At 41.5% G+C, this 26,618-nt stretch overlaps 1 protein-coding gene across 1 annotated transcript in view; it reads left to right on the plus strand.

Annotated features, from left to right (window-relative positions):
• Positions 1 to 26,618, plus strand: part of gcn1 (GCN1 activator of EIF2AK4) — a 187,807-nt gene that overhangs the window by 140,218 nt on the left and 20,971 nt on the right. The window contains exons 45-55 of the mRNA XM_073055683.1: positions 3,339 to 3,503; positions 4,940 to 5,101; positions 5,350 to 5,442; positions 5,994 to 6,137; positions 7,404 to 7,673; positions 8,866 to 8,979; positions 11,860 to 12,090; positions 13,737 to 13,930; positions 15,807 to 15,921; positions 16,472 to 16,568; positions 18,390 to 18,538. Coding sequence (XP_072911784.1) covers positions 3,339 to 3,503; positions 4,940 to 5,101; positions 5,350 to 5,442; positions 5,994 to 6,137; positions 7,404 to 7,673; positions 8,866 to 8,979; positions 11,860 to 12,090; positions 13,737 to 13,930; positions 15,807 to 15,921; positions 16,472 to 16,568; positions 18,390 to 18,538 — 1,734 coding nt within the window. The remainder of the gene's footprint in view (positions 1 to 3,338; positions 3,504 to 4,939; positions 5,102 to 5,349; positions 5,443 to 5,993; positions 6,138 to 7,403; positions 7,674 to 8,865; positions 8,980 to 11,859; positions 12,091 to 13,736; positions 13,931 to 15,806; positions 15,922 to 16,471; positions 16,569 to 18,389; positions 18,539 to 26,618) is intronic.

The following is a 26,618-nucleotide window of genomic DNA, read 5'->3' on the forward strand; positions in this document are numbered from 1 at the left end:
GAGTAACAGGCAACCTTGCATAAATCACAAAGCAATCACCACTAGAAACTGTTGCCTTCAGTTCAAGTGTGCTTCAGAATTGGGCATTTATGGTGCTGAACTGTTAACAGGGCTATAACTTTGTTAGTTCTGTACTGAGCAGGTTGAATCTGCTGGCAAAGGTGATAGTTTGAGGTTACACCAGCTGTCATATAACACTTGGTCCGTGTTAAAATGGTAAAATGACTCATGTTGCAAATATTTAAGCCAAGCTCATTTTGTGATCAATCCTCTTCACCTTTATTGAATGTTTTCCAGATTTGAGCAAAAATACCATTTGGCAATGTGGTCAGTGTTCAAAGGGAAACGAGCCGAGTGCTAATGTTCTTATCACTCTGTGCTGCTTTTTGCTATTTCAAAGCAGCTACTTAGTTTTTCATCTGCAGGGATGTGACAATTGGATGTTCAGATACTAATGCCATTCCCATTGTTGGATTTTGGACTTTTCCAAGTTGACTCTGATCAGTGCAGTTTGCATTACAAATTTCCTTAAGCTGGTTTGATAATTCAATAGACAATAGGCACAGAAGTAGACCATTCGGCCCTTCGAGCCTGCACCGCCATTCTGATATCATGGCTGATCATCTACTATCAATACCCGGTTCCTGCCTTGTTCCCTTAATCCCTTGATTCCCCTATCCATAAGATACCTATCTAGCTCCTTCTTGAAAGCATCCAGAGAATTGGCCTCCACTGCCTTCTGAGGCAGTGCATTCCACACCCCCACAACTCTCTGGGAGAAGAAGTTTTTCCTTAACTCTGTCCTAAATGACCTACCTCTTATTCTCAAACCATGCCCTCTGGTACTGGACTGTCCCAGCATCTGGAACATATTTCCTGCCTCTATCTTGTCCAATCCCTTAATAATCTTATATGTTTCAATCAGATCCCCTCTCAATCTCCTTAATTCCAGCGTGTTCAAGCCCATTCTCTCTAACCTCTCTGCGTAAGACAGTCCGGACATCCCAGGAATTAACCTTGTGAATCTACGCTGCACTTCCTCTACAGCCAGGATGTCCTTCCTTAACCCTGGAGACCAAAACTGTACACAATACTCCAGGTGTGGTCTCACCAGGGCCCTGTACAAATGCAAAAGGATTTCCTTGCTCTTGTACTCAATTCCCTTTGTAATAAAGGCCAACATTCCATTGGCCTTCTTCACTGCCTGCTGCACTTGCTCATTCACCTTCAGTGACTGATGAACAAGGACTCCGAGATCTCTTTGTATTTCTCCCTACCTAACTCTACACCGTTCAGATAATAATCTGCCTTCCTGTTCTTACTCCCAAAGTGGATAACCTCACACTTATTCACATTAAACATCATCTGCCAAGTATCTGCCCACTCACCCAGCCTATCCAAGTCACTCTGAATTCTCGTAACATCCTCATCACATGTCACACTGCCACCCAGCTTAGTATCATCAGCAAACTTGCTGATGTTATTCTCAATGCCTTCATCTAAATCGTTGATGTAAATCGTAAACAGCTGTGGTCCCAATACCGAGCCCTGTGGCACCCCACTAGTCACCACCTGCCATTCAGAGAAACACCCATTCACCGCTACCCTTTGCTTTCTATCTGCCAACCAGTTTTCTATCCATGTCAATATCTTCCCCCCAATGCCATGAGCTCTGATTTTACCCACCAATCTCCTATGTGGGACCTTATCAAATGCCTTCTGAAAATCGAGGTACACTACATCCACTGGATCTCCCTTGTCTAACTTCCTGGTTACATCCTCGAAAAACTCCAATAGGTTAGTCAAGCATGATTTGCCCTTGGTAAATCCATGCTGGCTCGGCCCAATCCTATCACTGCTATCTGGATATGCCACTATTTCATCTTTAATAATGGACTCTAGCATCTTCCCCACTACTGATGTTAGGCTGACAGGACGATAGTTCTCTGTTTTCTCCCTCCCTCCTTTCTTAAAAAGTGGGATAACATTAGCCATTCTCCAATCCTCAGGAACTGATCCTGAATCTAAGGAACATTGGAAAATGATTACCAATGCATCCGCAATTTCCAGAGCCACCTCCTTTAGTACCCTAGGATGCAGACCATCTGGACCTGGGGATTTGTTAGCCTTCAGTCCCATCAGTCTACTCATCACCGTTTCCTTCCTAATGTCAATCTGTTTCATTTCCTCTGTTACCATATGTCCTTGGCTCATCCATACATCTGGGAGATTGCTTGTGTCTTCCCTAGTGAAGACAGATCTAAAGTACTTATTAAATTCTTCTGCCATTTCTCTGTTTCCCATAACAATTTCACCCAATTCATTCTTCAAGGGCCCAATATTGTTCTTAACTATCTTCTTTCTCTTCACATACCTAAAAAAGCTTTTGCTATCCTCCTTTATATTCCTGGCTAGCTTGTGTTCGTACCTCATTTTTTCTCCCCGTATTGCCTTTTTAGTTAAGTTCTGTTGTTCCTTAAAAATTTCCCAACCATCTGTCTTCCCACTCACCTTAGCTCTGTCATACTTCTTTTTTTTAAATGCTATGCAATCTCTGACTTCCTTTGTCAACCACTGTGGCCCCTTTCCCCCCCTTTGAATCCTTCCTTCTCCGGGGGATGAACTGATTTTGCACCTTGTGCATTATTCCCAAAAAAACCTGCCATTGCTGTTCCACTGTCTTTTCTGCTAGGATATCCGTCCATTTAACTTTGGCCAGCTCCTCCCTCATGGCTCCATAGTCTCCTTTGTTCAACTGCAACACTGACACCTCCGATCTGCCCTTATCCTTCTCAAATTGCAGATAAAAACTTAGCATATTATGGTCATTACCTCCTAATGGCTCCTTTACTTCAAGATCGCTTATCAAATCCTGTTCATTACACAACACTAAATCCAGAATAGCCTTGTCCCTGGTCGGCTGTCGTACAAGCTGTTCCAAGAATGCATCCCGTAGGCACTCTATAAACTCGCTATCCTGGGGTCCAGCACCAACCTGATTCTCCCAGTTCACCTGCATGTTGAAATCCCCCATAACTACTGCGACATTACCTTTGCCACATGCCAATCAATGTTAATTCCCTATTCAACTTGCACCCAATATCCATGCTACTGTTCGATTGTTATAGATGATGAAACCTTTATAGCTGTAAAAAGAAATCACTCAGATATCAAATTATTCCGACAAATGAAACAAATCAAAGAATGGTTGTGTTCAGAGGTGCTACACCGTACTGTGTAATATAGTTCCTGTGGAGGGTTTAATTACCTCAAAACTCTTATGAATTCTGAAATTTGGAAGGGTTTGTAGTAACAAGTGATTCGTCTTCTACCTGCAGATTGCAGCAAGGACATTGGGTGACCTTGTACGAAAACTTGGAGAGAAGATTTTGCCAGAAATTATTCCAATCTTGGAAGCAGGGTTAAAATCAGAGAAGAGCGATGAAAGGCAGGGTGTTTGTATCGGTCTCAGTGAGATCATGAAATCCACCAGCAAAGATGCGGTGAGTATATCATGTCATATTGAGTTTGAATCATTGCTCTCCCTATCCAGTCCATGGTGGTTGTTGAAATGAAGGTGCAGGATGGACCCAGAGGGCTCCCACGGGGTGGGTGGGAGGAACCATGGTTCTTCTGGGGAGGGGGTTTTGTACATCAGCAAATAGAAGCTAAACTGTTGACTCAACTGTTAAACTTTAATTGAACTTCAGTGAAAATGGAGCAAAGGAAATGACATCGCCCTCAAATTTTGCATTTAGCCATACTTGCCGCAATTTTAATTTCTACTTCAACTTGGCTTTCCTTTCTCGTGAACTCTCCCTCAGACTGCCCATATTCACGGCTGCCTCTGGACATAGCAATTCATGTTCTGTAAACTACAATGACATTTTTTATTGTTTTCCTGTGTCAATCATCCCCATTCCCTTTTGAAGGCCAGATCTTTCCTTCCAGTGCTGGAGGTAAGGTTTCTGCTAAATTTCTGAACAATTGCACTTTCAAATTCCCAGCAATTCAGATGATCTCCCATTCATCTCAATGTGTATACAACTACTGATCTGCTCAATTGCAATAAAGATTTGTATTTCTGTAGGAATGACAACACAGCAAAATTCCCAAGGATCCTGACAGATATATTAAAGTGAGGCATAAGTATTAGCAGTAAGCCACTTGGCTCCTTGACACTGCTTCACAACTTAAACTGGATCACAGTTGATCTGACTGCAACTCTCCTTGCTCAACAAATATCTGTCTCCCTCTGCCTTAAAAATATTCAAAGACTCCTTCCACTGCCTTGTGAGGGAGAGATTTGCTATCATTCAAATGTTTTGGACAGTCAAGTGAAGCTTGAGTCAAAGAGGTAAATCTGAGGAGCATTAAAGGTGGAAAGTGGGGCTGAGAATTCTGAAGTTTGAGACCTTGGAGCTGAAAGCATGGACACTAACAAAGGAAGGAGTAAATCTGGAGATGATTCAAAGGATGGTTGAGGATTTCAGCAGTTAATGACTTGGGTGATAAAAGTTGTCTTCATTGTGGCACAGATATGCAGCTGAACCTGACCTTAACCATCAGAGCCCTTGTTGTTTAATTAAAGTCATTACTTCCTCACACCAGTCTCTACTTTGGAATAGCCTTCTCTGCATTACTATGAATGAAGTTTTTATTTTGTGAGGTGGGCAAATGGTTGAACAATTCTTCTGGGGATTTGGTAGAAAACAACAATACCACCTCCTGTTCATCTCTGCAAGTAGTGGATAACTTTACATTAGAATGCACAAGATCATCTTCTTTCCTCTTGGGTACAGCTCTCATTCCTTCAACTGATATTTATTTATGTTACTTCTGAAAATTCTGCCTCACATTCCAAGATCTGATTTTTTATTATTCAATCATGCGATATAGAATATTAGTGATTCTGACCATTTCTCTCCTCTCCTGCTAGGTACTTGTCTTCTCTGAGTCACTTGTTCCCACCGTGCGGAAAGCTCTCTGCGACCCCCTCGAAGAAGTCCGAGAAGCTGCTTCAAAGACATTTGAACAGCTTCACTCAACAATTGGGCATCAGGCCCTTGAAGATATTCTTCCATACCTTCTGGAGCAACTTGTAAGTGTTGGAGCAGTGGAGGTGCAGGTGCAGATGTGCTTATAATTTTGCATAAGTTTTGGATTTTCTTCTCTTGGTGATTCTACCCCTCTAATTAAGCCCTGTTTTAAGCCTTTCTCTTCCATATATGGTTGAGTGCTGTATTTTGTAAATTATTTGAGATGATTTGTATATAAATGAAAATAGATATGTGTTTACTGGTTTGGTTGGGAATGAACCAGTATCATTGGTTATTCTGTTCATTGCAGAATGGAGTGGAAATGGCCGAATTTGCTCTGGATGGATTGAAGCAAGTGATGGGAGTAAAGAGTCGAGTTGTTCTTCCCTACCTAGTGCCAAAGGTATGTCGGGTCGAACTTGAGTTCAGCATGAGAGAAATCCAGCCATACAGCAAATCATAAGACTGCTGAGCATAGGACAAAATGAAAGGTTTGCGAAGTTGATGTTTCGGACTGAGTCCCTTCTATCTGGACTTCCGAATCTGTCCTGATGAAGGGTCTTGGCCCGAATTGTTGACTTGTTCCTTTCCATAGATGCTGCCTGACCTGCTGAGTTCCTCCAGCATTTTGTAATTGTTACTCTGGATTTCCAGCATCTGCAGAATCTCTTGTGTTTAAGTGTTATTTAAAGGTTGACAGAAGGCTCTGACAGAACTTAGCAGATTGGAGGCAGTTATGAAGAGTGAAAGGCTTTCAGTTCATTGATCTTTGTAAGAGCTCATCCTTCTAGTAATGCATTCCAAAACCAAGGAAAAATCCTGTAGATATATAAAATGGTACAGACTTGTCATTGAGTTTTTCCCAACAGATCACTAGTAATTTCATTTGGAATCTTGCATGATAAAAATAAGTGTTGCTCTCATTCCCTCTGCAATTTTTTTTTTGTTCTCTAGCTTATAGCACCACCAGTGAACACAAAAGTGTTAGCATTCCTGTCTTCAGTGGCAGGTGATGCACTGACACGCCACCTCAGTGTGATTCTCCCTGCTGTCATGAATGCGCTGAAGAACAAGATGGGAACTGATGAAGAACAAGAGGTGAGAGTCTGCAGGCAAAATGCTGCAAAGGAGCTCTAATGGAAGTTTTGATCATTGTCATTGATTAAGTATACGAGTTGCCTTAACGTAGTGCACGGTCCTTTCTTTCATTGGGTATCTAAGTGCAAAGGTTATTTTTGAAATTTTTAAGTACCGTAGATTCCGGACTACAGAGCGCACCTGATTAAAAGCCGCTGGCTCTAATTTTAGAAATAAAATCAATTTTTTAATTGTACAGGCCGCACCGGATTTTCGGCCGCAGGTGTCCCACGTTGTAATATGAGATATTTACACAGAAAGATATTACACGTGAGGATTTTTTAACTTTTAATTAAATCCATATGGTAACAAAAACAAATACATATTGCAAATGCTTTTTTTCGAACCGTGCCCGTAACGCGGCTACTTTAAAATATACGTTGCGTATACTTCTTTACTGAACAACATTCCAATATCTCCTAACGACTGGTAAAAAATATATATACTGCAGCCTACCAGGAAAAGTTATTGATCGCCTTTAACTTAAAAGCAGCGTTCGCTCAGATCCAAAGCCGCTCGCGTAATGCGCTCCCTCCCTCCGTCCCGTTTTATCGCAAACGGCATTTTTCCCACAAGACGCGGCGAAACCGGGTGTGACGTCATAGCATCCCGCGATGTAGTACAGAAAACAAATATAGTTAAAACTCTTCTAACTTTAACTAGAAAATGAATTACTAAGCGAAAATATTATAAACTAAGTAACTGCCATAAAGGCAACACAATGCTTTTCTTCGAGTGTTTTCCATGTTGATGAGGGTGAGTACAAATGACTGATTTACAATAATTTAATTGTGAAAGTGCGCTTGATTTATCGTACAATTTCATTGGACCTCTGTGAACTACTCATCAATTTTATTGGTCTACTGTTACGAGGCAAAATGTTTACGAGGCGGCATGAAAAAAAAATCATGTATTAGCCGCTCCGTTTTAAAGGCCGCAAAGTTCAAAGCTGTTCAAAATGTGGGAAAAAAGTAGCGGCTTAAAATCCGGAATCTACGGTAGTTCAAAATCAGCCACATATCCTAAATATTAACATTTTAAATGAAGTTATGATAGTTATATTGCATCCATATCTTCAACCTGCTTTGTTCTAATATGTCATATTGCTGTTACTCTAGATCCCACATGCAACTGTCTGTTAGCCACCACTATCCTCCTTTACCTTCAGTGTTGTGGCCATTCTTACCATTCAGTCATGCATCGCTGAGATATTTACCTTTTCTGCAGGAGCTGGCCAACTGTCAGACAGTAATCTTGTCTGTGGGAGATGAGGTTGGTCAAAGAGTCATTCTAGAGGACCTCCTAGAAGCAACGAGGAGTTCAGAGGTTGGGATGCGCAAATCTGCAGCGACAATTATCAATATATACTGCTCGAAGACCAAGGCCGACTACTTTGCCCATGTCAGGAACTTGATGTCTGGCTTGATCAGGTTGCTCAATGACTCTGATACAACTGTCTTGAATGAGAGTTGGGATGCTCTAAATGCAATAACAAAGGTATGTGTACGTATCTCTGTGTGTGTGTGTGTGCGCGCGCGTGCGTGCGTGCCTGCAGGGTGGGATGCCCTGCTGAGTGCTGTGTTGCTTAATTTGCACTGAAGCTTTGCAGTGGATAGCCTTGATTACGAACTTCTCATCTGCCTTCAGGCAGTAAGTCAGTCTTTACTAGTAAATGTAGTTCTGAACAAAGTCCCAAAAGTGAAGATCCAAGACTTCCACACTTCCACAGTTATGTGGAAATCCTAAAGTTACTCCCCATTAGTTGACGGTATTGGTTTCAATACTTTACACTCTGTGCTCTAGTACACAATTCTTGATTAATTTTCTTGTGGACATACTCAATAAATCCAATAACCATAATAGAATAATGAAAGAGAGCACCAACAGGGTGGACAACCAGTGTGCAGAAGACAATAAACTCTGCAAATATGAAAAGAAAGAAAAATAATAATAACAATAGTAATAAATAAATAAGCAATAAATGTCAAGAATATGACTTGAAGAGTCCTTGGAAAGAGAGTCCATAGGCTGTGGGAGCAGTTTAATGATGCAGCAAATGAGTTATCCCGTCTGGTTCGGGGGCCTGATGGGTAGTAAGTGTTCCTGAACCTGGTGGTGTGTGTCCTAAGGGTCCTGTGCCACCTTTCTGATGGCAGCAGCAAGGAGAGATCGTTAGTTGATGCTATTTGTTTCAATACATTGCACTCTTGTGTGTATATATAGTATAATTGATTAATTTTATATATTTTTAAATTCTAGAATTTTTCAATATTTTGCAATTAGTTGTTTTTAAGATGTTTTTCAAATAGTCAAAGATAATTTAAAATCCCAGGCAGCTTTGAAAGACAGCAAGGGTGGTGACATGGTTTGCTTTTTACCAGAACTGTCAGTGAAATAGTTTCTGCTCTGCTTCATTTGAGGCCCTGTTACTGTTCAGGGCTTAGCACTGTACTCTGGGTCAGACCCAATAGGTCCAGACATGGGGTTCTAAAGTTTTTCATCTGTGCCAGCAAATTCTGAGCCAATGTATAATCACCTATGGATTTGCCAGGTAATTCATTATCTAGTTTACTTAAAAGTGAAATTATAATATATTATTATATGATGAAACTGTATTTTTAGAATACTGATTTGAATGCAAAGATCTCCCAGCAAACGTAATACTATCTTTTTCTTTCTCCTGTATCAGAAGTTGGATGCTGGAAGCCAATTATCACTTGTGGATGATCTACACAGAGACATCCGAGCAGCAGCAGCAGAGACCAAAGGGGAGCATTTACTGGGATTCTGCCTTCCCAAGAAAGTAAGAAAATCTTTCTGGGCATAAATCAACCAATAATTGTTCTGTGGCAAATACTCCAAATAATGTTTTATTCTGTTTGGTGTTGGTGCAGAAATACAGTATATGTTGAGGCTGCCAAAGCAGGAGGACTTTTAAATAATTGCGGGTTGCTGCGTCAATATTTTAGGGTACAAATTAAAAGGTGAAAGTGATTGAGAGTAACCTTCAGAAACGTATTTGAGGGTTGAGAACACAGTGAAATAGTTTCATTGGTTTTGAGTTAACGAAGTTACTAGCAGAGGGTGAGAATTGGAAAGGGAGATTATGTGGTGTAATTTTCTTCCTCTTCGTGAAGTAGGTGCATTGTTAGGACTCTACTTCACATGGCAGAATGGGGTCAGGCTGAACCCAAGGAACTAGTGTGATGCAAGAGAGCCCTCAGTAACGTTATGTTTTTAAGATTCTACTCAAAATGCCTAAGGATAGATGGTGGACATTCAATATAGTTATAGAATCATTGAGCACTACAGCACATGTAGTCCATACCAACCTGTTACTCTACCTAGTTTCATTAACCCACACCTGGACCATAGCCCTCCATACTCCTCCCATCCATCTACTTATTCAAACTTCTCTTAAATGTTGTAATCGAACCCACATCCACTGGTGGCTTGTTCTACACTCTCACCACCGTCTGAGAGAAGTTGTTACTCCTTATGTTCCCCTTAACTATTTCACCTTTCGCCCCTACCAATGATCACCCAACCTCAGTGCACAAAACCTACTTGCATTTACTATATCTAGACCCCTTATAATTTTGTATACCTCTATCAAATCTTCCCTCATTCTCCTACTCTCCAGGGAATTAAGTCCTAACTTAGTCAACCTTTCCTTATATAATTCATGTCTTCAAGTTCCAGCAACAACTTTGTAAATTTTCTCTGTACTCTTTCAAGTTTATTGATACCTTTCTTGTAGGCAGGTGACCAGAACTGCACACAGTACTCCAAATTTAGCCTCACCAATGTCTTATACATCTTCAACATCCCAATTCCAATAGTCAATACTCTGATAACGAAGGCCAATATGCCAAAAGTTCTCTTTATGATCCCCATCTACCTGTGATACCACTTTCAAAGAATTATGGATCTGTATTCCCAGATCTCTCTTTTCTACCACACTCCTCAGTGCCCTTTGATTTAAATGAAGAAAACGTTGAATCCAGTTTACTAACTCGTCCTCAGTGACAAGCAGCTAAACCTCATTGATCAGCCTCTCATGCAGGGTTTTGTCAGAGGCCTTGCTAAAGTCCATGTGGACAGCATCCACTGCCTTTCCTTCATCTATTTTCCTGAAGGGAAAAAAAACTTTATAAGATTGGTTCAACAAGACTTCCAACGCACAAAGCCATCTTGACTATCCCTAATCAGGCACAGTTTATTCAAGTACTGATATATCGTTATGTTGCCTTCCAACAATTTTCCACTACTGATGTAGGCTCACCAGCTTATAATTCTCAGAGCCTTTCTTGAACAACAGAACAACATTAACTGTCCTCCAATCCTGCAGCACCTCACCCGTGACTAAGGACATTTCAAATACCTTTGGCTAGGCCCCCTATAAAATCTGCACTAGCTTCCCAAAAGGTCCAGGGAAGCAACTTGTCAAGTCTTGGGGATTTATCTGCTCTAATTAGCCTCAAGACAGCAAGCAGCTCCTCTTCTGTAATCTGTATGCGGTCCATTACCTCTCTTCTGTTTTGCCTCAGGTCTGTAGACTCCCTGTCTGTCTCATGAATAAATACAAATGCAAAAAATCCATTTAAGATCTCACCATCTCACCATGTCTTTCAGCTTCATGTATGCAGTAGATGCCATACTGATCTTTAAGTGGACCAATTTTGTCTTTTGCTATCCTTTCGCTCTTAAGATTACTGTAGAAGCCCTTGAGATTTTTCTTCACCTTGTCTCCCAGATCAATCTCATGACTTCCCTTAGCCCTCTTGATTTCTCTCTTAAATGTTCTCTTGCATTTCTTATACTTCTCAAGCACCTCATTTCTTCCTTGCTCTGCACCTTCTTCTTAACCAGGTCCACAAGATCTCTTGAAAACCAATTGCCTTTTATTCTACAGGAATATACAAACAATGTATTCCCAACATTTTACTTTTGAAGGTCTCCCACACACCAAGTATTCCTTTGCCAGAAAACAATCTATCTCAATCCACACCTGCCGGATCCTTTCTGATGCCATCAGAATTCGCCTTCCTCTAATTTGGAATCTGAACCCAAGGACCAGTCCTGTTCTTCCCCATTATAATGTTGAAACTAATGGAATTATGATAACTAGATCCAAAGTGTTCTCCTACAAACACTTCTATCACCTGCCCTGTCTCATGGCCTAGTAGGAAATCCAGTATTGCACTCTCTCTAGTTGGAAACTCTATATATTGATTAAGGAAAGTTCCCTGAAAATATCTGACAAACTCTGTCCCACCTAGTCCTTTTACAGAATGGGTGTCCCAGTCAATACGTAGAAAGTTATAATCACCTACTATTACAATTTTATTTTTCTGCGATCTCACTCTACAAATTTTTTCCTCTAAATCTTGCTGGGTGATCAATAATAGAATCACATTAATGTGGTCATCCCTTTCTTATCCTTCAATTTCACCCATATAGCTTTAGTAGACGAAGCTCCCAGTCTATCCTGTCTGCACTGCTATGACATTTTCTCTGACCAGCAATGCCAAACCATCCCCTTTAATACCTCCACCTCTATCATGTCTAAAATCATGGAGTCCCCTGAACATTGCCCCTCCTCAACCAAGTCTCTCTAATGGCTATAATAACTTAATTTTGTTGATGTTTGATAGAAAGTTAACATAGCATGTTATTGCAGGGTGTTACATCCATTTTGCCCATTCTACGAGAAGGTGTATTAACTGGAAACCCTGACCAGAAGGAGGAAGCTGCCAAAGCCCTTGGGCTTGTAATCAAACTAACTTCTGCAGAAGCACTGAAGCCATCAGTGGTGAACATCACTGGACCTCTAATTCGTATATTGGGTGATCGGTTCAGCTGGAACGTTAAGGTCGCTCTCTTGGACACCCTCAGCTTATTGCTCAGTAAGGTAAGAACAGAAGTCTTGAATACCAAATATATCCCATCCAGTTTTTTTATTTTGTCTTCCCATTGATGCCTGCTCATCTCCCCCATCGTACATGTACAAAGAAAATATGTTTTGTGGTCTTATGAAGCTGTATGTAGCAAAAAAATTACTTTTAAATGTTTATAGTAAGAATCAATAACAAGATATACTGAAAATAAGCAAGGAGACTGGAGAAGCATTTAATGTTTCAAAAGCTGTAATAGAGACGTATTACGTATTGATCGCTAAAATATATTTACAACATTAATAAAGCTTCACTGATTTTTACTGTTGGGCTGTGAAGATCCACAAAATAGTAGAGGCACAATGACTTGCAGACAGTCTCAGTGTGGTTATTCACCTGGAACTTCTCATCATTATCTTTTGTCCCTCGCTCTTCTTGGAGCCCTTCCAACTTTTCCTTGTGTATCCAACAATTTTTCCCATTTTCCCGAAGTGGAGCCATAACTTCTCGAAAAAAGTAATTTCTCAGTTTATAATGTTCTGCTCCCAGTTCATAAGCCACATACTGTTCAATAGGTATATTATTGGACACCTGCAAACAATTCTGTCAGTAAATTGTATTCTGACATCAAACCTGATAACAAAGCTACAAAGATGAAGTTTCCTGTGTTTGCTTAGCATATATAATCTTTCCAGCTTTGTAAATGGATTGTATATCTCCAGTTTTCCCCTTCTTGCTAGCTAGCCAAGTCTCAGTATGGATACTGAGACTTATTGAACACGAAATGGACAAGGCAAAAGTAATATTATTTATTTATTTTTATTTAGAGATACAGCAGGATAACAGACTCTTTCTGCCAAATGAGCTCCTGCCGCCCAAATATGTGCATCCCATGACCAAATTATGCCCTCTCGTGGCAAAATGTTGCAGCAATCTACTCAAATTCACAGTCAATAAAAATCTTATTGAATGACTATGACATACGATGTTCACTGTGTATGCATCCTAATGATGTGAGCTATGGTCTTGACCTGAAATGTCAGCTGTTTATTCCTCTCCACACATGCTGCCTGACCTGCTGAGTTCCTCCGGCATTGGATGTGTGAGCAGTGTTTTTTTTTCTGATTCAAATACTGAACGTCTCATCCTGGACCCACCCATCAGACATGGGAGCAGAAATAGCCCATTTGGTCCATTGAGTTCGCTCTGACATTCCACCATGGCTGATTAATTATATCTCTCAACCCCATTCTCCTGCCTTCTCCCTGTAACTTTGATGCCCTTACTAATCAAAAACCTCTCAACTTCCCCTTTCAATATACCCAGTGTCTTGACCTCCACAGCAGTCTGTACCCATCAATATTTAAATGTATGTGTGGTGCAGTTGATGATAAACTGAGAATTGTTCCCTGTAAAGCATTTCTGCTGTTGTATTCTGTGTGACTTTTCACACGTCTTCTATTGAAACAAATAACATGCATTGACACCACAATTGCTTCTGTTATATCCAGTAATTTTTGATGTGCTTTTAGTAGCTAGCTTGACTGTTGTTAAAGCAGTACATAACACAGGCAAAAGAGGTTTTCCTAGCTGAAATAATTTTCAATGCTGACTCAAAGTTTGCATTATTGCTATATTTTTATGATATATTTCTGACACACAGGTGGGGATTGCACTGAAGCCCTTCCTTCCACAGCTTCAGACCACCTTCACAAAAGCCCTGTCTGATACAAATCGTGCAGTCCGTCTAAAAGCAGCTGAAGCTCTTGGAAATCTGATAGTTATTCACACCAAGGTGGACCCATTGTTTACTGAATTGCTGAATCTAGCACGGAATGCAGATGATTCTAATGTCAGGTATGTGCCATAAAGTAAAGGGAAAATGAATTTTGTTGCAACAGGAGCAATAAATAGGATTCTTCTTCCAGAAAATTCCAAGTGTGTAGTGAATTGCCTTAATCAGTGTATGTGGAACATGAAGGACTTACCTTTGGAGTGATCTTGCTCCAGATAATAAACATACTGTATTTGAACAGAGACTGTTCCATGATAGAAATATATTGGTGTTGTGGAACAGGAGGAACTGTAAAATTAATATAAATATGTTGTTACGCCTGCGCCCCAACTCTGAGGGGCCGAAGGGTAGAAAGAAGCCCCTTCCTTTTTGAGAATCGCAAGATCGCTCTTAATTCAGGTCAGGAGACCCAGGAAATGAGAGAGATGCAGAATCCACAGGGGGCTTGGAATGTCCTGGCCCTCAGCGATTTCAAAGCCACGGGAACCGGCCATTGTCTCTTGGAGATGGAATTGTGTATTGAGCGCTGTGCTATTCATCGATGCCCTCAAGGAATGAGCAACGTGGGCTGGTTGGGGGGATGGCATCCTCCCCAACCTGATTGACATCTGAGACCCCGCGAGTAAGGATAAAAGAAGGTCTGGGGAACAACCCCTTTTCAGACGCACCAGAAGAAACGCTAGAAATCCTGTAACAGCGTAATAGCGAAAGCCGGTGGAAAGCCCACGTGCGTCCTTTTCCATTTGCCTCGGAATTGGTGGGCCTTACCACGGAAGAATGGCTTTAGCTAAAACAAAGGAGAAATCAGCCCCAACGACTCTTGAAGGATTGACATCATAAAAGGAATGGGCAAGTTTTAAACTCTCTCTCTTGACTCCAACCAAAGGCTGCAGCCTGCAGCTTGAATGAACTTGAGTGACTTTTATATTTCCATCGGACAATACATTATCCCCTAGACAACAATAGAGTTATTTCTTATTGATTATTATTATACCCGCGCTTTTAGATTTAGTATTGACGACGTATGTTATCTGTATGGTTGCATTGATATTATTTTTGTGTATTTTTATCAATAAATACTGTTAAAAATAGTACCATCAGACTTCAACGGACCTCTCTATCTTTGCTGGTAAGTGACCCAGTTGCGGGGTACGTAACAATGTAACGTACACTCAGTGGCCACTTTATTACATACAGGAGTGGAACCGGTGTCATCTTCTGCTGCTGTAGCCCATCCACTTCAAGATTTGACATGTGCATTCAGAGATGCTCTTCTGCACACCACTGTCATGATGCATAGTTACTTGAGTTAAACTATCAGCTTGAATCATTCTCCTCTGACCTCTCTCATTAACAAGGTGTTTTTGTCCACACAACTGCCACTCAGTGGATTTTATTTTCTTGCACAGTTCTCTGTAAACTCTAGAGGCTGTTGTGTGTGAAAATCCCAGGGGATCAGCAGTTTCTGAGATAGCCAAACCACCAGTGATCATTCCATGGTCTTAGTCACTGCTTCCCCATTCTGACGTTTGGTCTGAACCTATTGACCATACCTGCAAATTTTAATGCATTAAATTGCTGCCACATGTTCAGCTGATGAGATATTTGCATACAAGTAGGTGAAGAGATGGCCACTGAGTGTACGTTCAAAATGTCTGAAGTTTAGAATGATTCTGAGAGAAAAGTGAGAGTCTATTTGGCTCTACTTTTTCAATCGGGTATAGCAGTCCATTGGGGCAGTGAAATATTGCATAAATAATAGGGAGGCTATAATTTAGAAATCTGGTGTTTGAGCATCTGTTCAGAGTATTTTGTTTACAGTCTCTTGGGAAGGACGTTAAATTATCCAGGGTTTTCTTATTCAGGTCTTCTATGTCATCAGAATCTTTGAATTAAAATTACACTGTATTTTAAAGTAATCTATATCTCTACTTTCAGAGAGACTCAACTTCAGGCCCTGCGATTTGTCATTCAAGGAGCTGGTGCCAAGGTTGATGGAAATATCCGTAAAAATCTCACCACTTGGTTGTTAGGAATGCTGGGGCACGATGAGGTACGACAGGCCTGTTGGAGGTTGGAAAATTCTTGGTTCTCCTAATAATGCACAGTAAATTGGGAAAGCAGTCAGTTATTACTTGAGTGACATGTTCATCTGCTCTAAGCTCAGTATGAAGTAGTATCTTGAGCAAATGGTTTTACACAGGCTATAAAATGTAATATAGGCCATCCTTGAGTTAAGAACACCTGATTTAAGGACACTACCACATACAAAAGAGCTGCCATAATATTATTAAATTCAAAAGTCTGGCATTTGTGCTTAATTCCTATGAATAGCAGAACTTCTTTCCTCTCCCTCTCCAGTTTTAGCAATTGTTGTTATCAGTCTTGTGTGCTTTTGATGCTGATCATTATAATATTCTGTAGTCATGATTACCATATCTAGTGTTTTTTTTTGTGCACGTTCCAATTTATGGATGTTTCTAAAAGCAGCACCCAGGGAACGTGCATTAGTTATTCCATTTACGAGGACTTTGTGAAAGTTCTGGAGTATTTTGTAATTTTCTTTATGTACTGGGCTGATGGTCGAATCTTCTTTCTCTCAGGATGCCACACGCATGGCTTCTGCTGGTTGTTTAGGAGAATTGTGTTCATTTTTACCAGATGATGAACTCAATGCAGTACTCAAAAATGACCTTTTGGGTAAGTTGAAAGTAAATTTTATTATCAAAGTACATACATGCCACCGTATACAACCCTGAGATTCATTTTCTTTTGGGCATTCTCAATAAATCTATAGAATACCAGCCATTCAACCAGAGTGTAAAGGCAACAAACTGTGCAAGTACAGAAAGAAGCAACAATAATAAATAAATGAGCAATAAGTATTGATAACATGAAATGAAGAGTCCTTGAGAGTAACTCCATTGGTTGTGGGAACATTTCAATGATGGGGCAAGTAAAGTTTATCCCCTCTAGTTCAAGAGCCTGATGGTTAATAACTGTTCCTGAACCTGGTAGTTAGAGTCCTGAGGCTACTCTATCTTCATCCTGATGGCAGCAAGGAGAAGAGAGCATGTCCTAGGTGGTGGGGTTCCCTAATGATGGATACTACTTTTCTGTGACAGCGTTTCATGAAGATGTGTTTAGCCTGAGGATTTTGCCTGTGATGAACTTGACCAAAGCCAGTACTTTTTGTAGGGTTTCTGTTCAAGGGCATTGGCGTTTCCATACCAGGCTGTGATGCAGCCAGTCAGTATACTCTCTCTTGCACATCTGTGGAAGTTTGTCAAAGTTTTAGATGTCATGCAGAATCTCCACAAGTGACTGTGCTGTTAGAGGGGAATCATTCCCAGATACGTGCAGCTCCATATTCAGAATATTATGCATTGTTTATTTAAGACTCCATTCACTCAGATTACTCAAACTTTCAGGAAAGGTTGAACAAACAGAGTCTCTTCTGTCTCTTAAAGGAAGCCTGTAAGATTATGAAAGGTTTATCTGGGATGTAGGTGTCAAAAATTGCCTCCACATTTGCAGGGCATCCAGAAAAGTATGACAGATTTGAGGTCACAAGATATTGTAGAGAGTTCAAGGGGAAGCTCATTTACACCTGGTTTGGGGGTTGGAGAAAGTTATAGTGAGGCAAGCATGTAAGGGTTAACTTGAATTGTCCTTAAATACTACAATAGACAATCTGGTATACTCAAATAATGATGCTTGCCATTTAATTTCTGGCACTGGGTCTATCCTGTTTTTGTTCTTTCCTGTATTTTTGCACCCATTATAAACTTGTTTCCCCAACCACTTTTGAAATTTGTAAATTCAGAATGTAGAAAGTGAATTTTCATCTTGGAATTTAATCTCTATAAACGCTGCATCAGTCACGAAAAGAGAGCTGAATTTTCAAGAACCTCTGATCTTCTGACTCATTAGTGAATAGCTGCACATTATGCCTATTAGCATTTTGGTTTAAAGTTTGAGAAAGATACTATTTAAATTTAAGTCTTCGTCACACTTCAAATAGTTTACTACAGTCCATGATCAGTTAATCAGTTCTTGAAAATTTAAGTCAAGTTTTGTTTCTTTAAAACTGAGTATCCCAATTGTTCACATCATTCGTGGTTTAGAGCAGTTAAAAATAAACTTCTGTTCAAAATGGTTTTCAATGTCACAGAATTTGAATCCATCAAAAAATAACTTTGGAAAATAATTTCAGATTCAGCATTCAACATGGGGATCAATTTTGTATTTCATATAAAGAATTTTTAAAAGTAAAGGCGTAGCAAATGGGCTTGGGTCTTGTCTCTTGCTGGCCTTTGAGATGACACTGATCATTGAAGATGTGTCTTTTTGGTGTGTTACCCCCAACTACACAATACTGTATTTATATGATTAATTATCAAGAGCATAAATTACAGGTAATTTTATATGCTCTTTCACCTGATTGTAGACTATATTTCGTAAACACAGTTAACTGTTTTATAGGTAGAATTATTGATGTTGCTTGTCTTTATTTTGTAGCTGATATATCTGGTATTGACTGGATGGTGAGGCATGGACGGAGCGTGGCCCTTTCGATTGCAATGAAAGCGGCTCCCAACAAGCTGTGCACACTTGAGTACAATGCAAGTATATTGGACATGATTTTTGCCAGTGCTACAGCTGACCGGGTAAGTAGGGGTACCCATATTATTTGTTAAACCTTCACTGACAATTAAATTATTCCATAGTCAAACATTACTTGGATCTATGATCATGAGCAAATCACACATAGATCTGCTGTTTAATCTTTCCCCTGTATTAAATACAAATACAGTGCCTATAAAAAGTATTCACCCCCCCCCCCCCCAGAAGTTTTCATGTTTTATTGTTTTACAACATTGAATCACAGCGGATTTAATTTGTCTTTTTTGATACTGATCAATAGAAAAAGACCCTTTTGTGTGAAGACAGGTATCTACAAAGTGATCTAAATTAATCATAAATATAAAATACAAAATAGTTCAAGGGTTTCAAAGGTGCATTTAATGTCAGAGAAATGTATACAATATATATCCATGAAAACAGAAAGGTGCCCCAAAGAATGAATGACAGTTAAATGTTAGAACCCCAGCTCCCCCCTCCCCCACCAGGAAAAAAAGCATCGGCATCCTCCACCGAGCACTCAAGCATGCAGCAAAGCATCATAAAGACACAGTTGCAGTACCCCAAAAGCTGCTCATTCACCTGATAATTTTGAAATACCACAGTGTGTGTGTCTCTCTCTCTCTCTCTCTCTCCTCTCTCACTCTCTCTCGTTACAGTTGCACCAACCAAGAATAGAGTAGAAATATAGCAAAACAAAACCAGAAATAATTAAATGATAATAAGTAAATTATGCCAGGTGGAAATAAGTCCAGGACCAGCCTATTGGCTCAGAGTGTCTGACACTCCGAGGGAGGAGTTGTAAAGTTTGATGGCCACAGGCAGGAATTACTTCTTATGACGCTCAGTGTTGCATCTCGGTGGAATGAGTCTCTGGCTGAATGTACTCCTGTGCCTAACCAGTACATTATGGAGTGGATGGGAGTTATTGTTCAAGATGGTATGCAACTTGGACAGCATCCTCTTTTCAAACACCACCGTCAGAGAGTCCAGTTCCACCCCTTCAACATCACTGGCCTTACAAATGAGTTTGTTGATTCTGTTGATGTCTGCTACCCTCAGCCTGCTGCCCCAGCACACAACAGCAAACGTGATAGCACTGGCCACCACAGACTCGTAGAACATCCTCAGCATCGTCCGGCAGATGTTAAAGGACCTCAGTCTCCTCAGGAAATAGAGACGGCTCTGACCTTTCTTGGAGACAGCCTCAGTGTTCTTTGACCAGTCCAGTTTATTGTCAATTCGTATCCCCAGGTACTTGTAATCCTCCACCATGCCAAGCTGTAGTCAATGAAGAGCACCCTCTTGTTTGCATTTTCACTGTCCAGATGCTCCAGGGTTGAGTGAAGAGCCAATGAAATAGCATTTATAGTTGATCTGTTGTGATGGTAGGCAAATTGGAACAGACCCAAGTTGCTTCTTAGGCAGGAGCTGATAGGGTTCATCACCAACCTCAAAGCATTTCATTACAGCATGTGTAAGTGCTATTGGATGATGGTCATTGATGCACCAGTATTATTGAAGCCTGCTTTAAGCAAGTGGGTATCTCAGGCTGCCAAAGCAAGAGGTTAAAGATATTGGTGTACGCTCCTGCAGTTAGTCAGCACAGGTCTTTAATACTCAGCCAGGTACCCCATCTGTACCAGGTGTTTTCTATGGGTTCACCCTCCTGAAGGATGCTCTCATATTGGCCTCAGAGACCAAAACCACAGGGTCATCGGGGGCTGTGAGAGTTTGTGAAAGTGCATCCATATTTTGACAGTTAAAATGAGCACAAAAGACATTGATGCAACGCACACAAAATGCTAGAGGAATTCGACAGGCCAGTCATCATCTATGGAAAAGAGTAAGCAGTAGATGTTTTGAACCGAGACCCTTCATCAGGACTGGAAAAAAGGTGAGACTTTGGAGCAAGAAGGTGGGGGGAGGGGAGGAAGGAGAGAGGTGAAACGGGAGGGGGAGAGGTGAAATCAAGAGCTGCGAAGCTGATGGGTGAAAGAGATATCTGATAGGAGAGGGTGGAAGACTATGGGAAAAAGGGAAGGGGGGAGGGAGGGAGGAGCACCAGAGGAAAGTAATGGGGGTGATGGGCAGGTAAGGAGATGAGGTGAGAGATGGGAATGGTGGGGAGGGGTAATTATCAGAAGTTCAAGAAATCAATGGTTATGCCATCAGGTTAGACGCTACCCAGATGGAAAATAAGGTGATGTTCTTCCAACCTGAGTGTGGCCTCTTCGTGGCTGTAGAGGGGGCCATGCACTGGCATATGGGAATGGGAAATAGAAATGAAATGGGTGGCCACCGGGAGATCCCACTTTTTCCTGTGGAAGGAGCGCAGGTGTTCAGCAAAGCAGTCTCCCAATCTACGTCGGAGGCCATACTGGGAACACCAGATACAGTGTATGACCCCAATAGACTCACAGTTGAAGTGTTGACTCAACTGGAAGAGGTGTAAGGGCAGGTGTAGCACTTGTTCTGCTTGCAAGGATAAGTACCAGGACAGAGATCAGTGGGGAGGGACGAATGGACAAGGGAGTCATGTAGGGAGCAATCCCTGTGAAAAGCAGGAATTGAGGGGGAAGGCAGGAGAGAGATGTAATGGTGGTGGGGTCTGTAGGAGGTGATGGAAGATAAGGAGAATTATGCACTGGAAGTGGAGGCTACTGGGATGATAGATGAAGATAAGAGGAACCCTATTTATCCCTGGTGGGTTGGTGGGAGGATGGGATGAGGGCAGGCGTGTGTGAAATGGAAGAGATGTGGGGGAGGGTAGTATTGATGGAGGAAGGAAAACCCCTTTCCTTGAAGAAGGGGGACATCTGATTAGTCCTAGAATGGAAAGCCTCATCCTGAGCACAGTTTAGAGGCAGTGAGAGGAGCCAAAGGAGAAACTATTGAGAGTGAGGACCAGTTCCTGCAGACGGAGTAGAGTGGTCATTTCATTTCATAGCTTGTCACACCAGACAGTTAGCCATTCTTGTCTGGCGCATGGTGTCAGGATTGGTCTCCTTTCGGATTAACCGGGCCACAGTATGAACATTTCTGACTCGGCCCTTGTTTTTTACCAGGCCAAGTGGTTAGCTCGGCAACAGATTGGGTCTATTATCTAGAAAGAAGCAGAGAATTTTACGGCCCTCTTGATGGGGGAATGGAGCTATATTGGGTCTGGCCGTACATGGTGAAAATGAGACATGGAACTTGGAGTCATTGAAAAGATCCAGAGCATCAGAACCAGAATCAGGTTTATTATCACCTGCATGTGATGTGAAATTTGTTAACTTAGCAGCAGCAGTTCAATGCAATATATAACGAAGAAAACGAAGAAGAAAAAAACAAAATAAAATAGTAATAACTAAATAAGTAAATCAATTACAGTATACATGTATTGAATAGATTAAAAATCATGCAAAAAATAGAAATACTATATAAAACAGAAAAGAGTGAGGGAATGTCCAAGGGTTCAGTGTCCATTTAGGAATCAGATGGCAGAGGGGAAGAAGCTATTCCTGAATCACTGAGTGTGTGCCTTCAGGCTTCTGTACCTCCTACCTGATGGTAACAGTGAGAAAAGGGCATACCCTGGGTGCTGGAAGTCCTTAATAATGATAATGGACACTGCTCCTTGAAGATGTCCTGGGTACTTTGTAGGCTAGTACCCAAAATGGAGCCGACTAAATTTACAACCCTCTGCAGCATGTGAAGTGTCATGGATGTAGGTAGGAAGGGACTGAACCAGGGGGTTAAAACAGAGTGGAGGTATGCAGACGTAAGTTCGGCGGGTGGGAACAAACAGAAACAATGGGTCTACCTGGACATTCAAGTTTGTGGATCTTGGGTAGGAGGTAGAAACAGGAGGTGCAGGGTAAGGGAGCTATGAGGTTTGCTGGCAGTGGATGGGAGATTCCCCAGAGTTAATTAGGACAGTGGTGGTGTGGGTGACAGTGGCCTGGTGCTCCTTGGTGGAGTCCTGTTCAAGGGATAAGTAAAAAGAGGTATCTCAGAGTTGTCGCCTGGCCTCAGCAAGGTCCACCAGACTACTACTACACCACCCCCCCATCTGTGTTTGATGGTTAAGTCAGAATTATTGCTGAGAAAGTGGAGAGCAGTGCGTGCAGAGAGAGCAGGGGAGCACATCCTTTTGACCATGCCTAAGTGACTAGCATGTGCTCCCCTGCTCTCTCTGCACGCACTGCTCTCTTACCTTTTTTCCATGGTGTTCTACCCTCTCCAATCAGATTCCCCCTTTTCCAGCCCTTTATCTTTTTCACCTATCAGCTTCCCAGCTCTTCATTTCACCCCTCCCCCTCTCCTGGTTTCACCTATCACATACCACCTTGTACTTCTTCCTCCCCTCCCTCACCTTCTTGCTGTAACTTCTCATCTTTTTTCCCAGTCTTGATGAAGGGTCTCAGTCCAAAACCTCAACTCCTGTGGGAGCAAAAACTTGTTTACCACCTATGTGGCTTGGTTTCACTTTGTAGGAGGTGATAGCATACAAGTCCTGCCACTTTGCATGTGAGATTGCTTTCTGGAGGTCATATCTGCATCTCTTATCTTACTCACCGGACCTGAATGCCACTGATCTGCCCCTCAGCAGGTTGTGGATCTCCTGTTTCATCCAGACCTTCTGGTTGGGGAAGATTCTGAATGAATTTCTGGGGACACACTCATCTACGGCTGTGCATAAAGTCCGTGACAACTGTGGTGTATTTGTTCAGGTCCTTTGAGCTCTTGAAAATGCCCAGTCCACTGACTCAAAGCAGTCCTGTTGAAGCAGACAAGTGCAAGTGACACATCTGAGACAGGAGAAAAAACTGTTAAATTGAAGGGTGTTAGAATTATCACAGATGTAAGTGGGAAGGAACTTGTCAGTGTAAAAAGCCTAATGTAGAAAGGAGGAAATAAATTTGGAATTAAATAGGCTGAGATGGTGGACCTGTTGGGACAGACCTGCTAATGGATCGTAAACTCTGGGTTATGGTCGAGGAATTACTTCTGTACTGTGGAGGGATAGGGAAGTCAGCAACACGTTAGAGAAACAGTGGCCTGTGTCAGTAGAAACACAGAAAACCTACAGTACAATACAAGCCCTTCGGCCCACAAAGTTGTGCTGAACTTGTCCCTAGCTTAGCAATTACTAGGCTTGCCCATAGCCCTCTATTTTTCTAAGCTCCATGTACCTATCCAAAAGTCTCTTAAAAGACCCTATCGTATCCGATATAGTAGTATAGTCATGGTCAAGGGGAACATATGATGTGTCATAGGTTGATTCATGCTTTCTTTCGCTGGTTCATCTGTAGTTCAAACTCGTTGATTTTGCTGTCTCCAAATTCCTTCAAAGTAGCAGACTAATCAAATCTGCACTGTTTTATTTTTTTCTGTGCAATTCAGCTAATTAGTCTATTCAAATATTTCTTTTCAACTTTCAAAGTGTTATTGTTGTCATGTTTTTGTAACTCCAAAACATAAAGCCAATTGGAAGGAAAACACCGAGCCGGGAATGCGCGCCTTAGTTTTTGACTTTAAGTGAGGCACACGCTTATGATGTAGTGGCATGATGATGTATGCCATTCATGTACTTTAATGTTATGGCATCCAGAACAGTGCATGGCAAGCTGCTCAATCTGTTGATCTATCCAGGCTTTGACCCAAGGTTTTCATTTTGACCATGCCTAAATGACCAGCATGTAGCTCCTCCAACACTTTAACTCTCAACTTGCTTGGTACAACAACTCTCAATAAGGTAGCTTCAAGGGCAGTTCATCCCAGCACTGGTAAAAATGGGGGATTGGGATTTCTGTTGCACATTCCAGTCATTTTGAGTAGACCTGAGACAGTGTGGGATCTTTTCCAGTTTCCCTTTGGATCTTCTCTGCCATAATAGGGAGACTTTCGATTTGCATTCAAGAGACTACATTAAGAGCAACACCTTGCCATCCCTGCGAATGGCCTGCATTGCCCTTGTAGACAATTCATGTGGATTTTGCTGGGCCTTTCATGGGCACAGATTTCTTGGTAATAGTGGATGCAGCTACAAAGTGGCCAGAAGTGATCCCAATAGCCTCCACTATAGCCTTGCACACTGTTGATGTGTTGAGAAGCCTCTTCTCAAGGACTGGTGTTCCAGAACACTTAGTGACAATGGACCACAATTTGTTGCAGAACAGGTTCAGTCATTCCTGAAAATGAATGGAATAAGAATATTACATCTATGCCATACCACCCAGCTATAAATGGTTTGGTGGAAAGATTTGTCCAGAGTCGAAAGAATACTCAGTTTGTAAATTTTTCAGGTATTTCCTTTTCCAAGAGTAAATGGGACTATCAGCATCTTTGATGATTAGTAGTTCTCTTGAATTCAGTCTTGTAGTTGAGTGCTCGAAGAAACAGAGCCCATCTTTGCACTCACGCTGCTATTAGTAAGGCACCCTTCTGTGGATTGAAAATGGAAAATGGTGGTTAGTGATCAATAATGAGGGTAAACACTCTCCTATACAAGTACTGGTTGAAACACTTTACACCCCAAAGCGGACTCCAGGCCTCTGTCAGTTTGTGAGTAATTTTTCTCTGCAGTGGTAAGGGAATGTGATGCAAAGACTATGGGGTGTTGGTCTCCATCACTCATAACGTGTGACATGACTGTACCTATACCATAAGGCAAGGCGTCACAAACAAGCTTCACGGGACGACTTGGATCTTAATGTGTAAGGACAGACTTGGATGTCACCATTGCCTTAGCCTGTTTGAAAGCCACGTTGCGATGCTTTGTCCATTGCCTTTTCTGCCCAATCTGGAGTAATGAGTTCAAGTGATGGAGTACTGTAGTCAGGTTTGGGTGGAACCAGTTAGAGATCCACAACTGTGGAGTATCCTTTGGCCTTGGGCCATCCACCACTGTTGAATTTTCTCAGCACGCTTCTCTAAACCTTGTGCATCAATAGTGTGACCACGGTAAGTGATTCTTGGTTTAAAGAATTCATATTTGTTGCCTCATGCTCTGAGCTAGTGATTTTCTAATCATTTTAATACTGCCTTGAGATTTTGGAGATGTTCCTGATCATCTTTACTGGTAACAATGATGATCACTTGAGTGCCTGGGCAGCCTTGCAGCACCTGGTCCATGGCTTCCTGCCAAAGTGCAAGTGCAGATTCTACTCCAGAGATAAGCCTATTATAGTGATAAAGCCCTTTGTGAGTGTTTATGGTGAGAACCACTTTGGACTCTCCTTTCACCTCCATCTGTAGCGAGGCCTCAGCTAAGTCTACTTTGCTGAGGTGTTTTCTTCCAGAAAGGTTTGCAAAGATATCATCTATCAAGGGTATTGATCTACTTCTAGTACTGATTTGATGGTGTCCTTAAAACCACCACAGATCCTGACAGACCCATTCCTCTTGGCTACTGGGACCCCTGGTGTCGTCCATGGGTTCCACTCAACCTTGGAAAGAACTCCATCGGCCTCCATGTGATCTAGCTCATTGGCTACTTTGGAACTGGATGAGCTTTGTAAAACTTGAGAGTGGCATTTTCATTTAACACTCTTTTACCCTTGATATGTTTGAGGTTTCCAATGCCATCCTTGAATACCTCTTGCACTGTCCAGTACCTTTCTTAATTTGCTTTCAGTTGACTCTATTGCCGGGGACATGGTATGCAAATTGTGGATGAATCTCCAATCAAGTTGGTGTTTCGGTCACTTACATCCCCACAATGCTGGCCTTCCTGTTTTTACCACATGTAAACCCAATGGAGCTTGTTGGTTATTGTATTTCACTGTTACAACTGTCATCCTCACAGGAGATTTTTGTTGCCACTTCCATTGTACTTAATTTGCCGTTCACTTCTGGTGTAAGCCATATTGCTTGTCAATTTTTAGTTTTCACATTATAAATTTCAAGGCTACTCAGTCCTTCATCACTCTGATCATTGTAAGATTTTTCATCAAAAGCATGCTGATTAGTGCTGTTTATTGCAACTGTAACTTGACTTTTTACCCTTTTCTCTTCCCTGTGCAGTCCATTTATTTTTGACTGCCTGATAGTCTCTTTGTGTGTGTCCTACTTCGTTGCATTTTCTGCAAGTTTCACCTTTAAACCTGCATTGGTCTG

The sequence above is a fragment of the Hemitrygon akajei genome, chromosome 9 (genome assembly GCF_048418815.1).
Source record: "Hemitrygon akajei chromosome 9, sHemAka1.3, whole genome shotgun sequence".
Lineage (NCBI taxonomy): Eukaryota > Metazoa > Chordata > Chondrichthyes > Myliobatiformes > Dasyatidae > Hemitrygon > Hemitrygon akajei.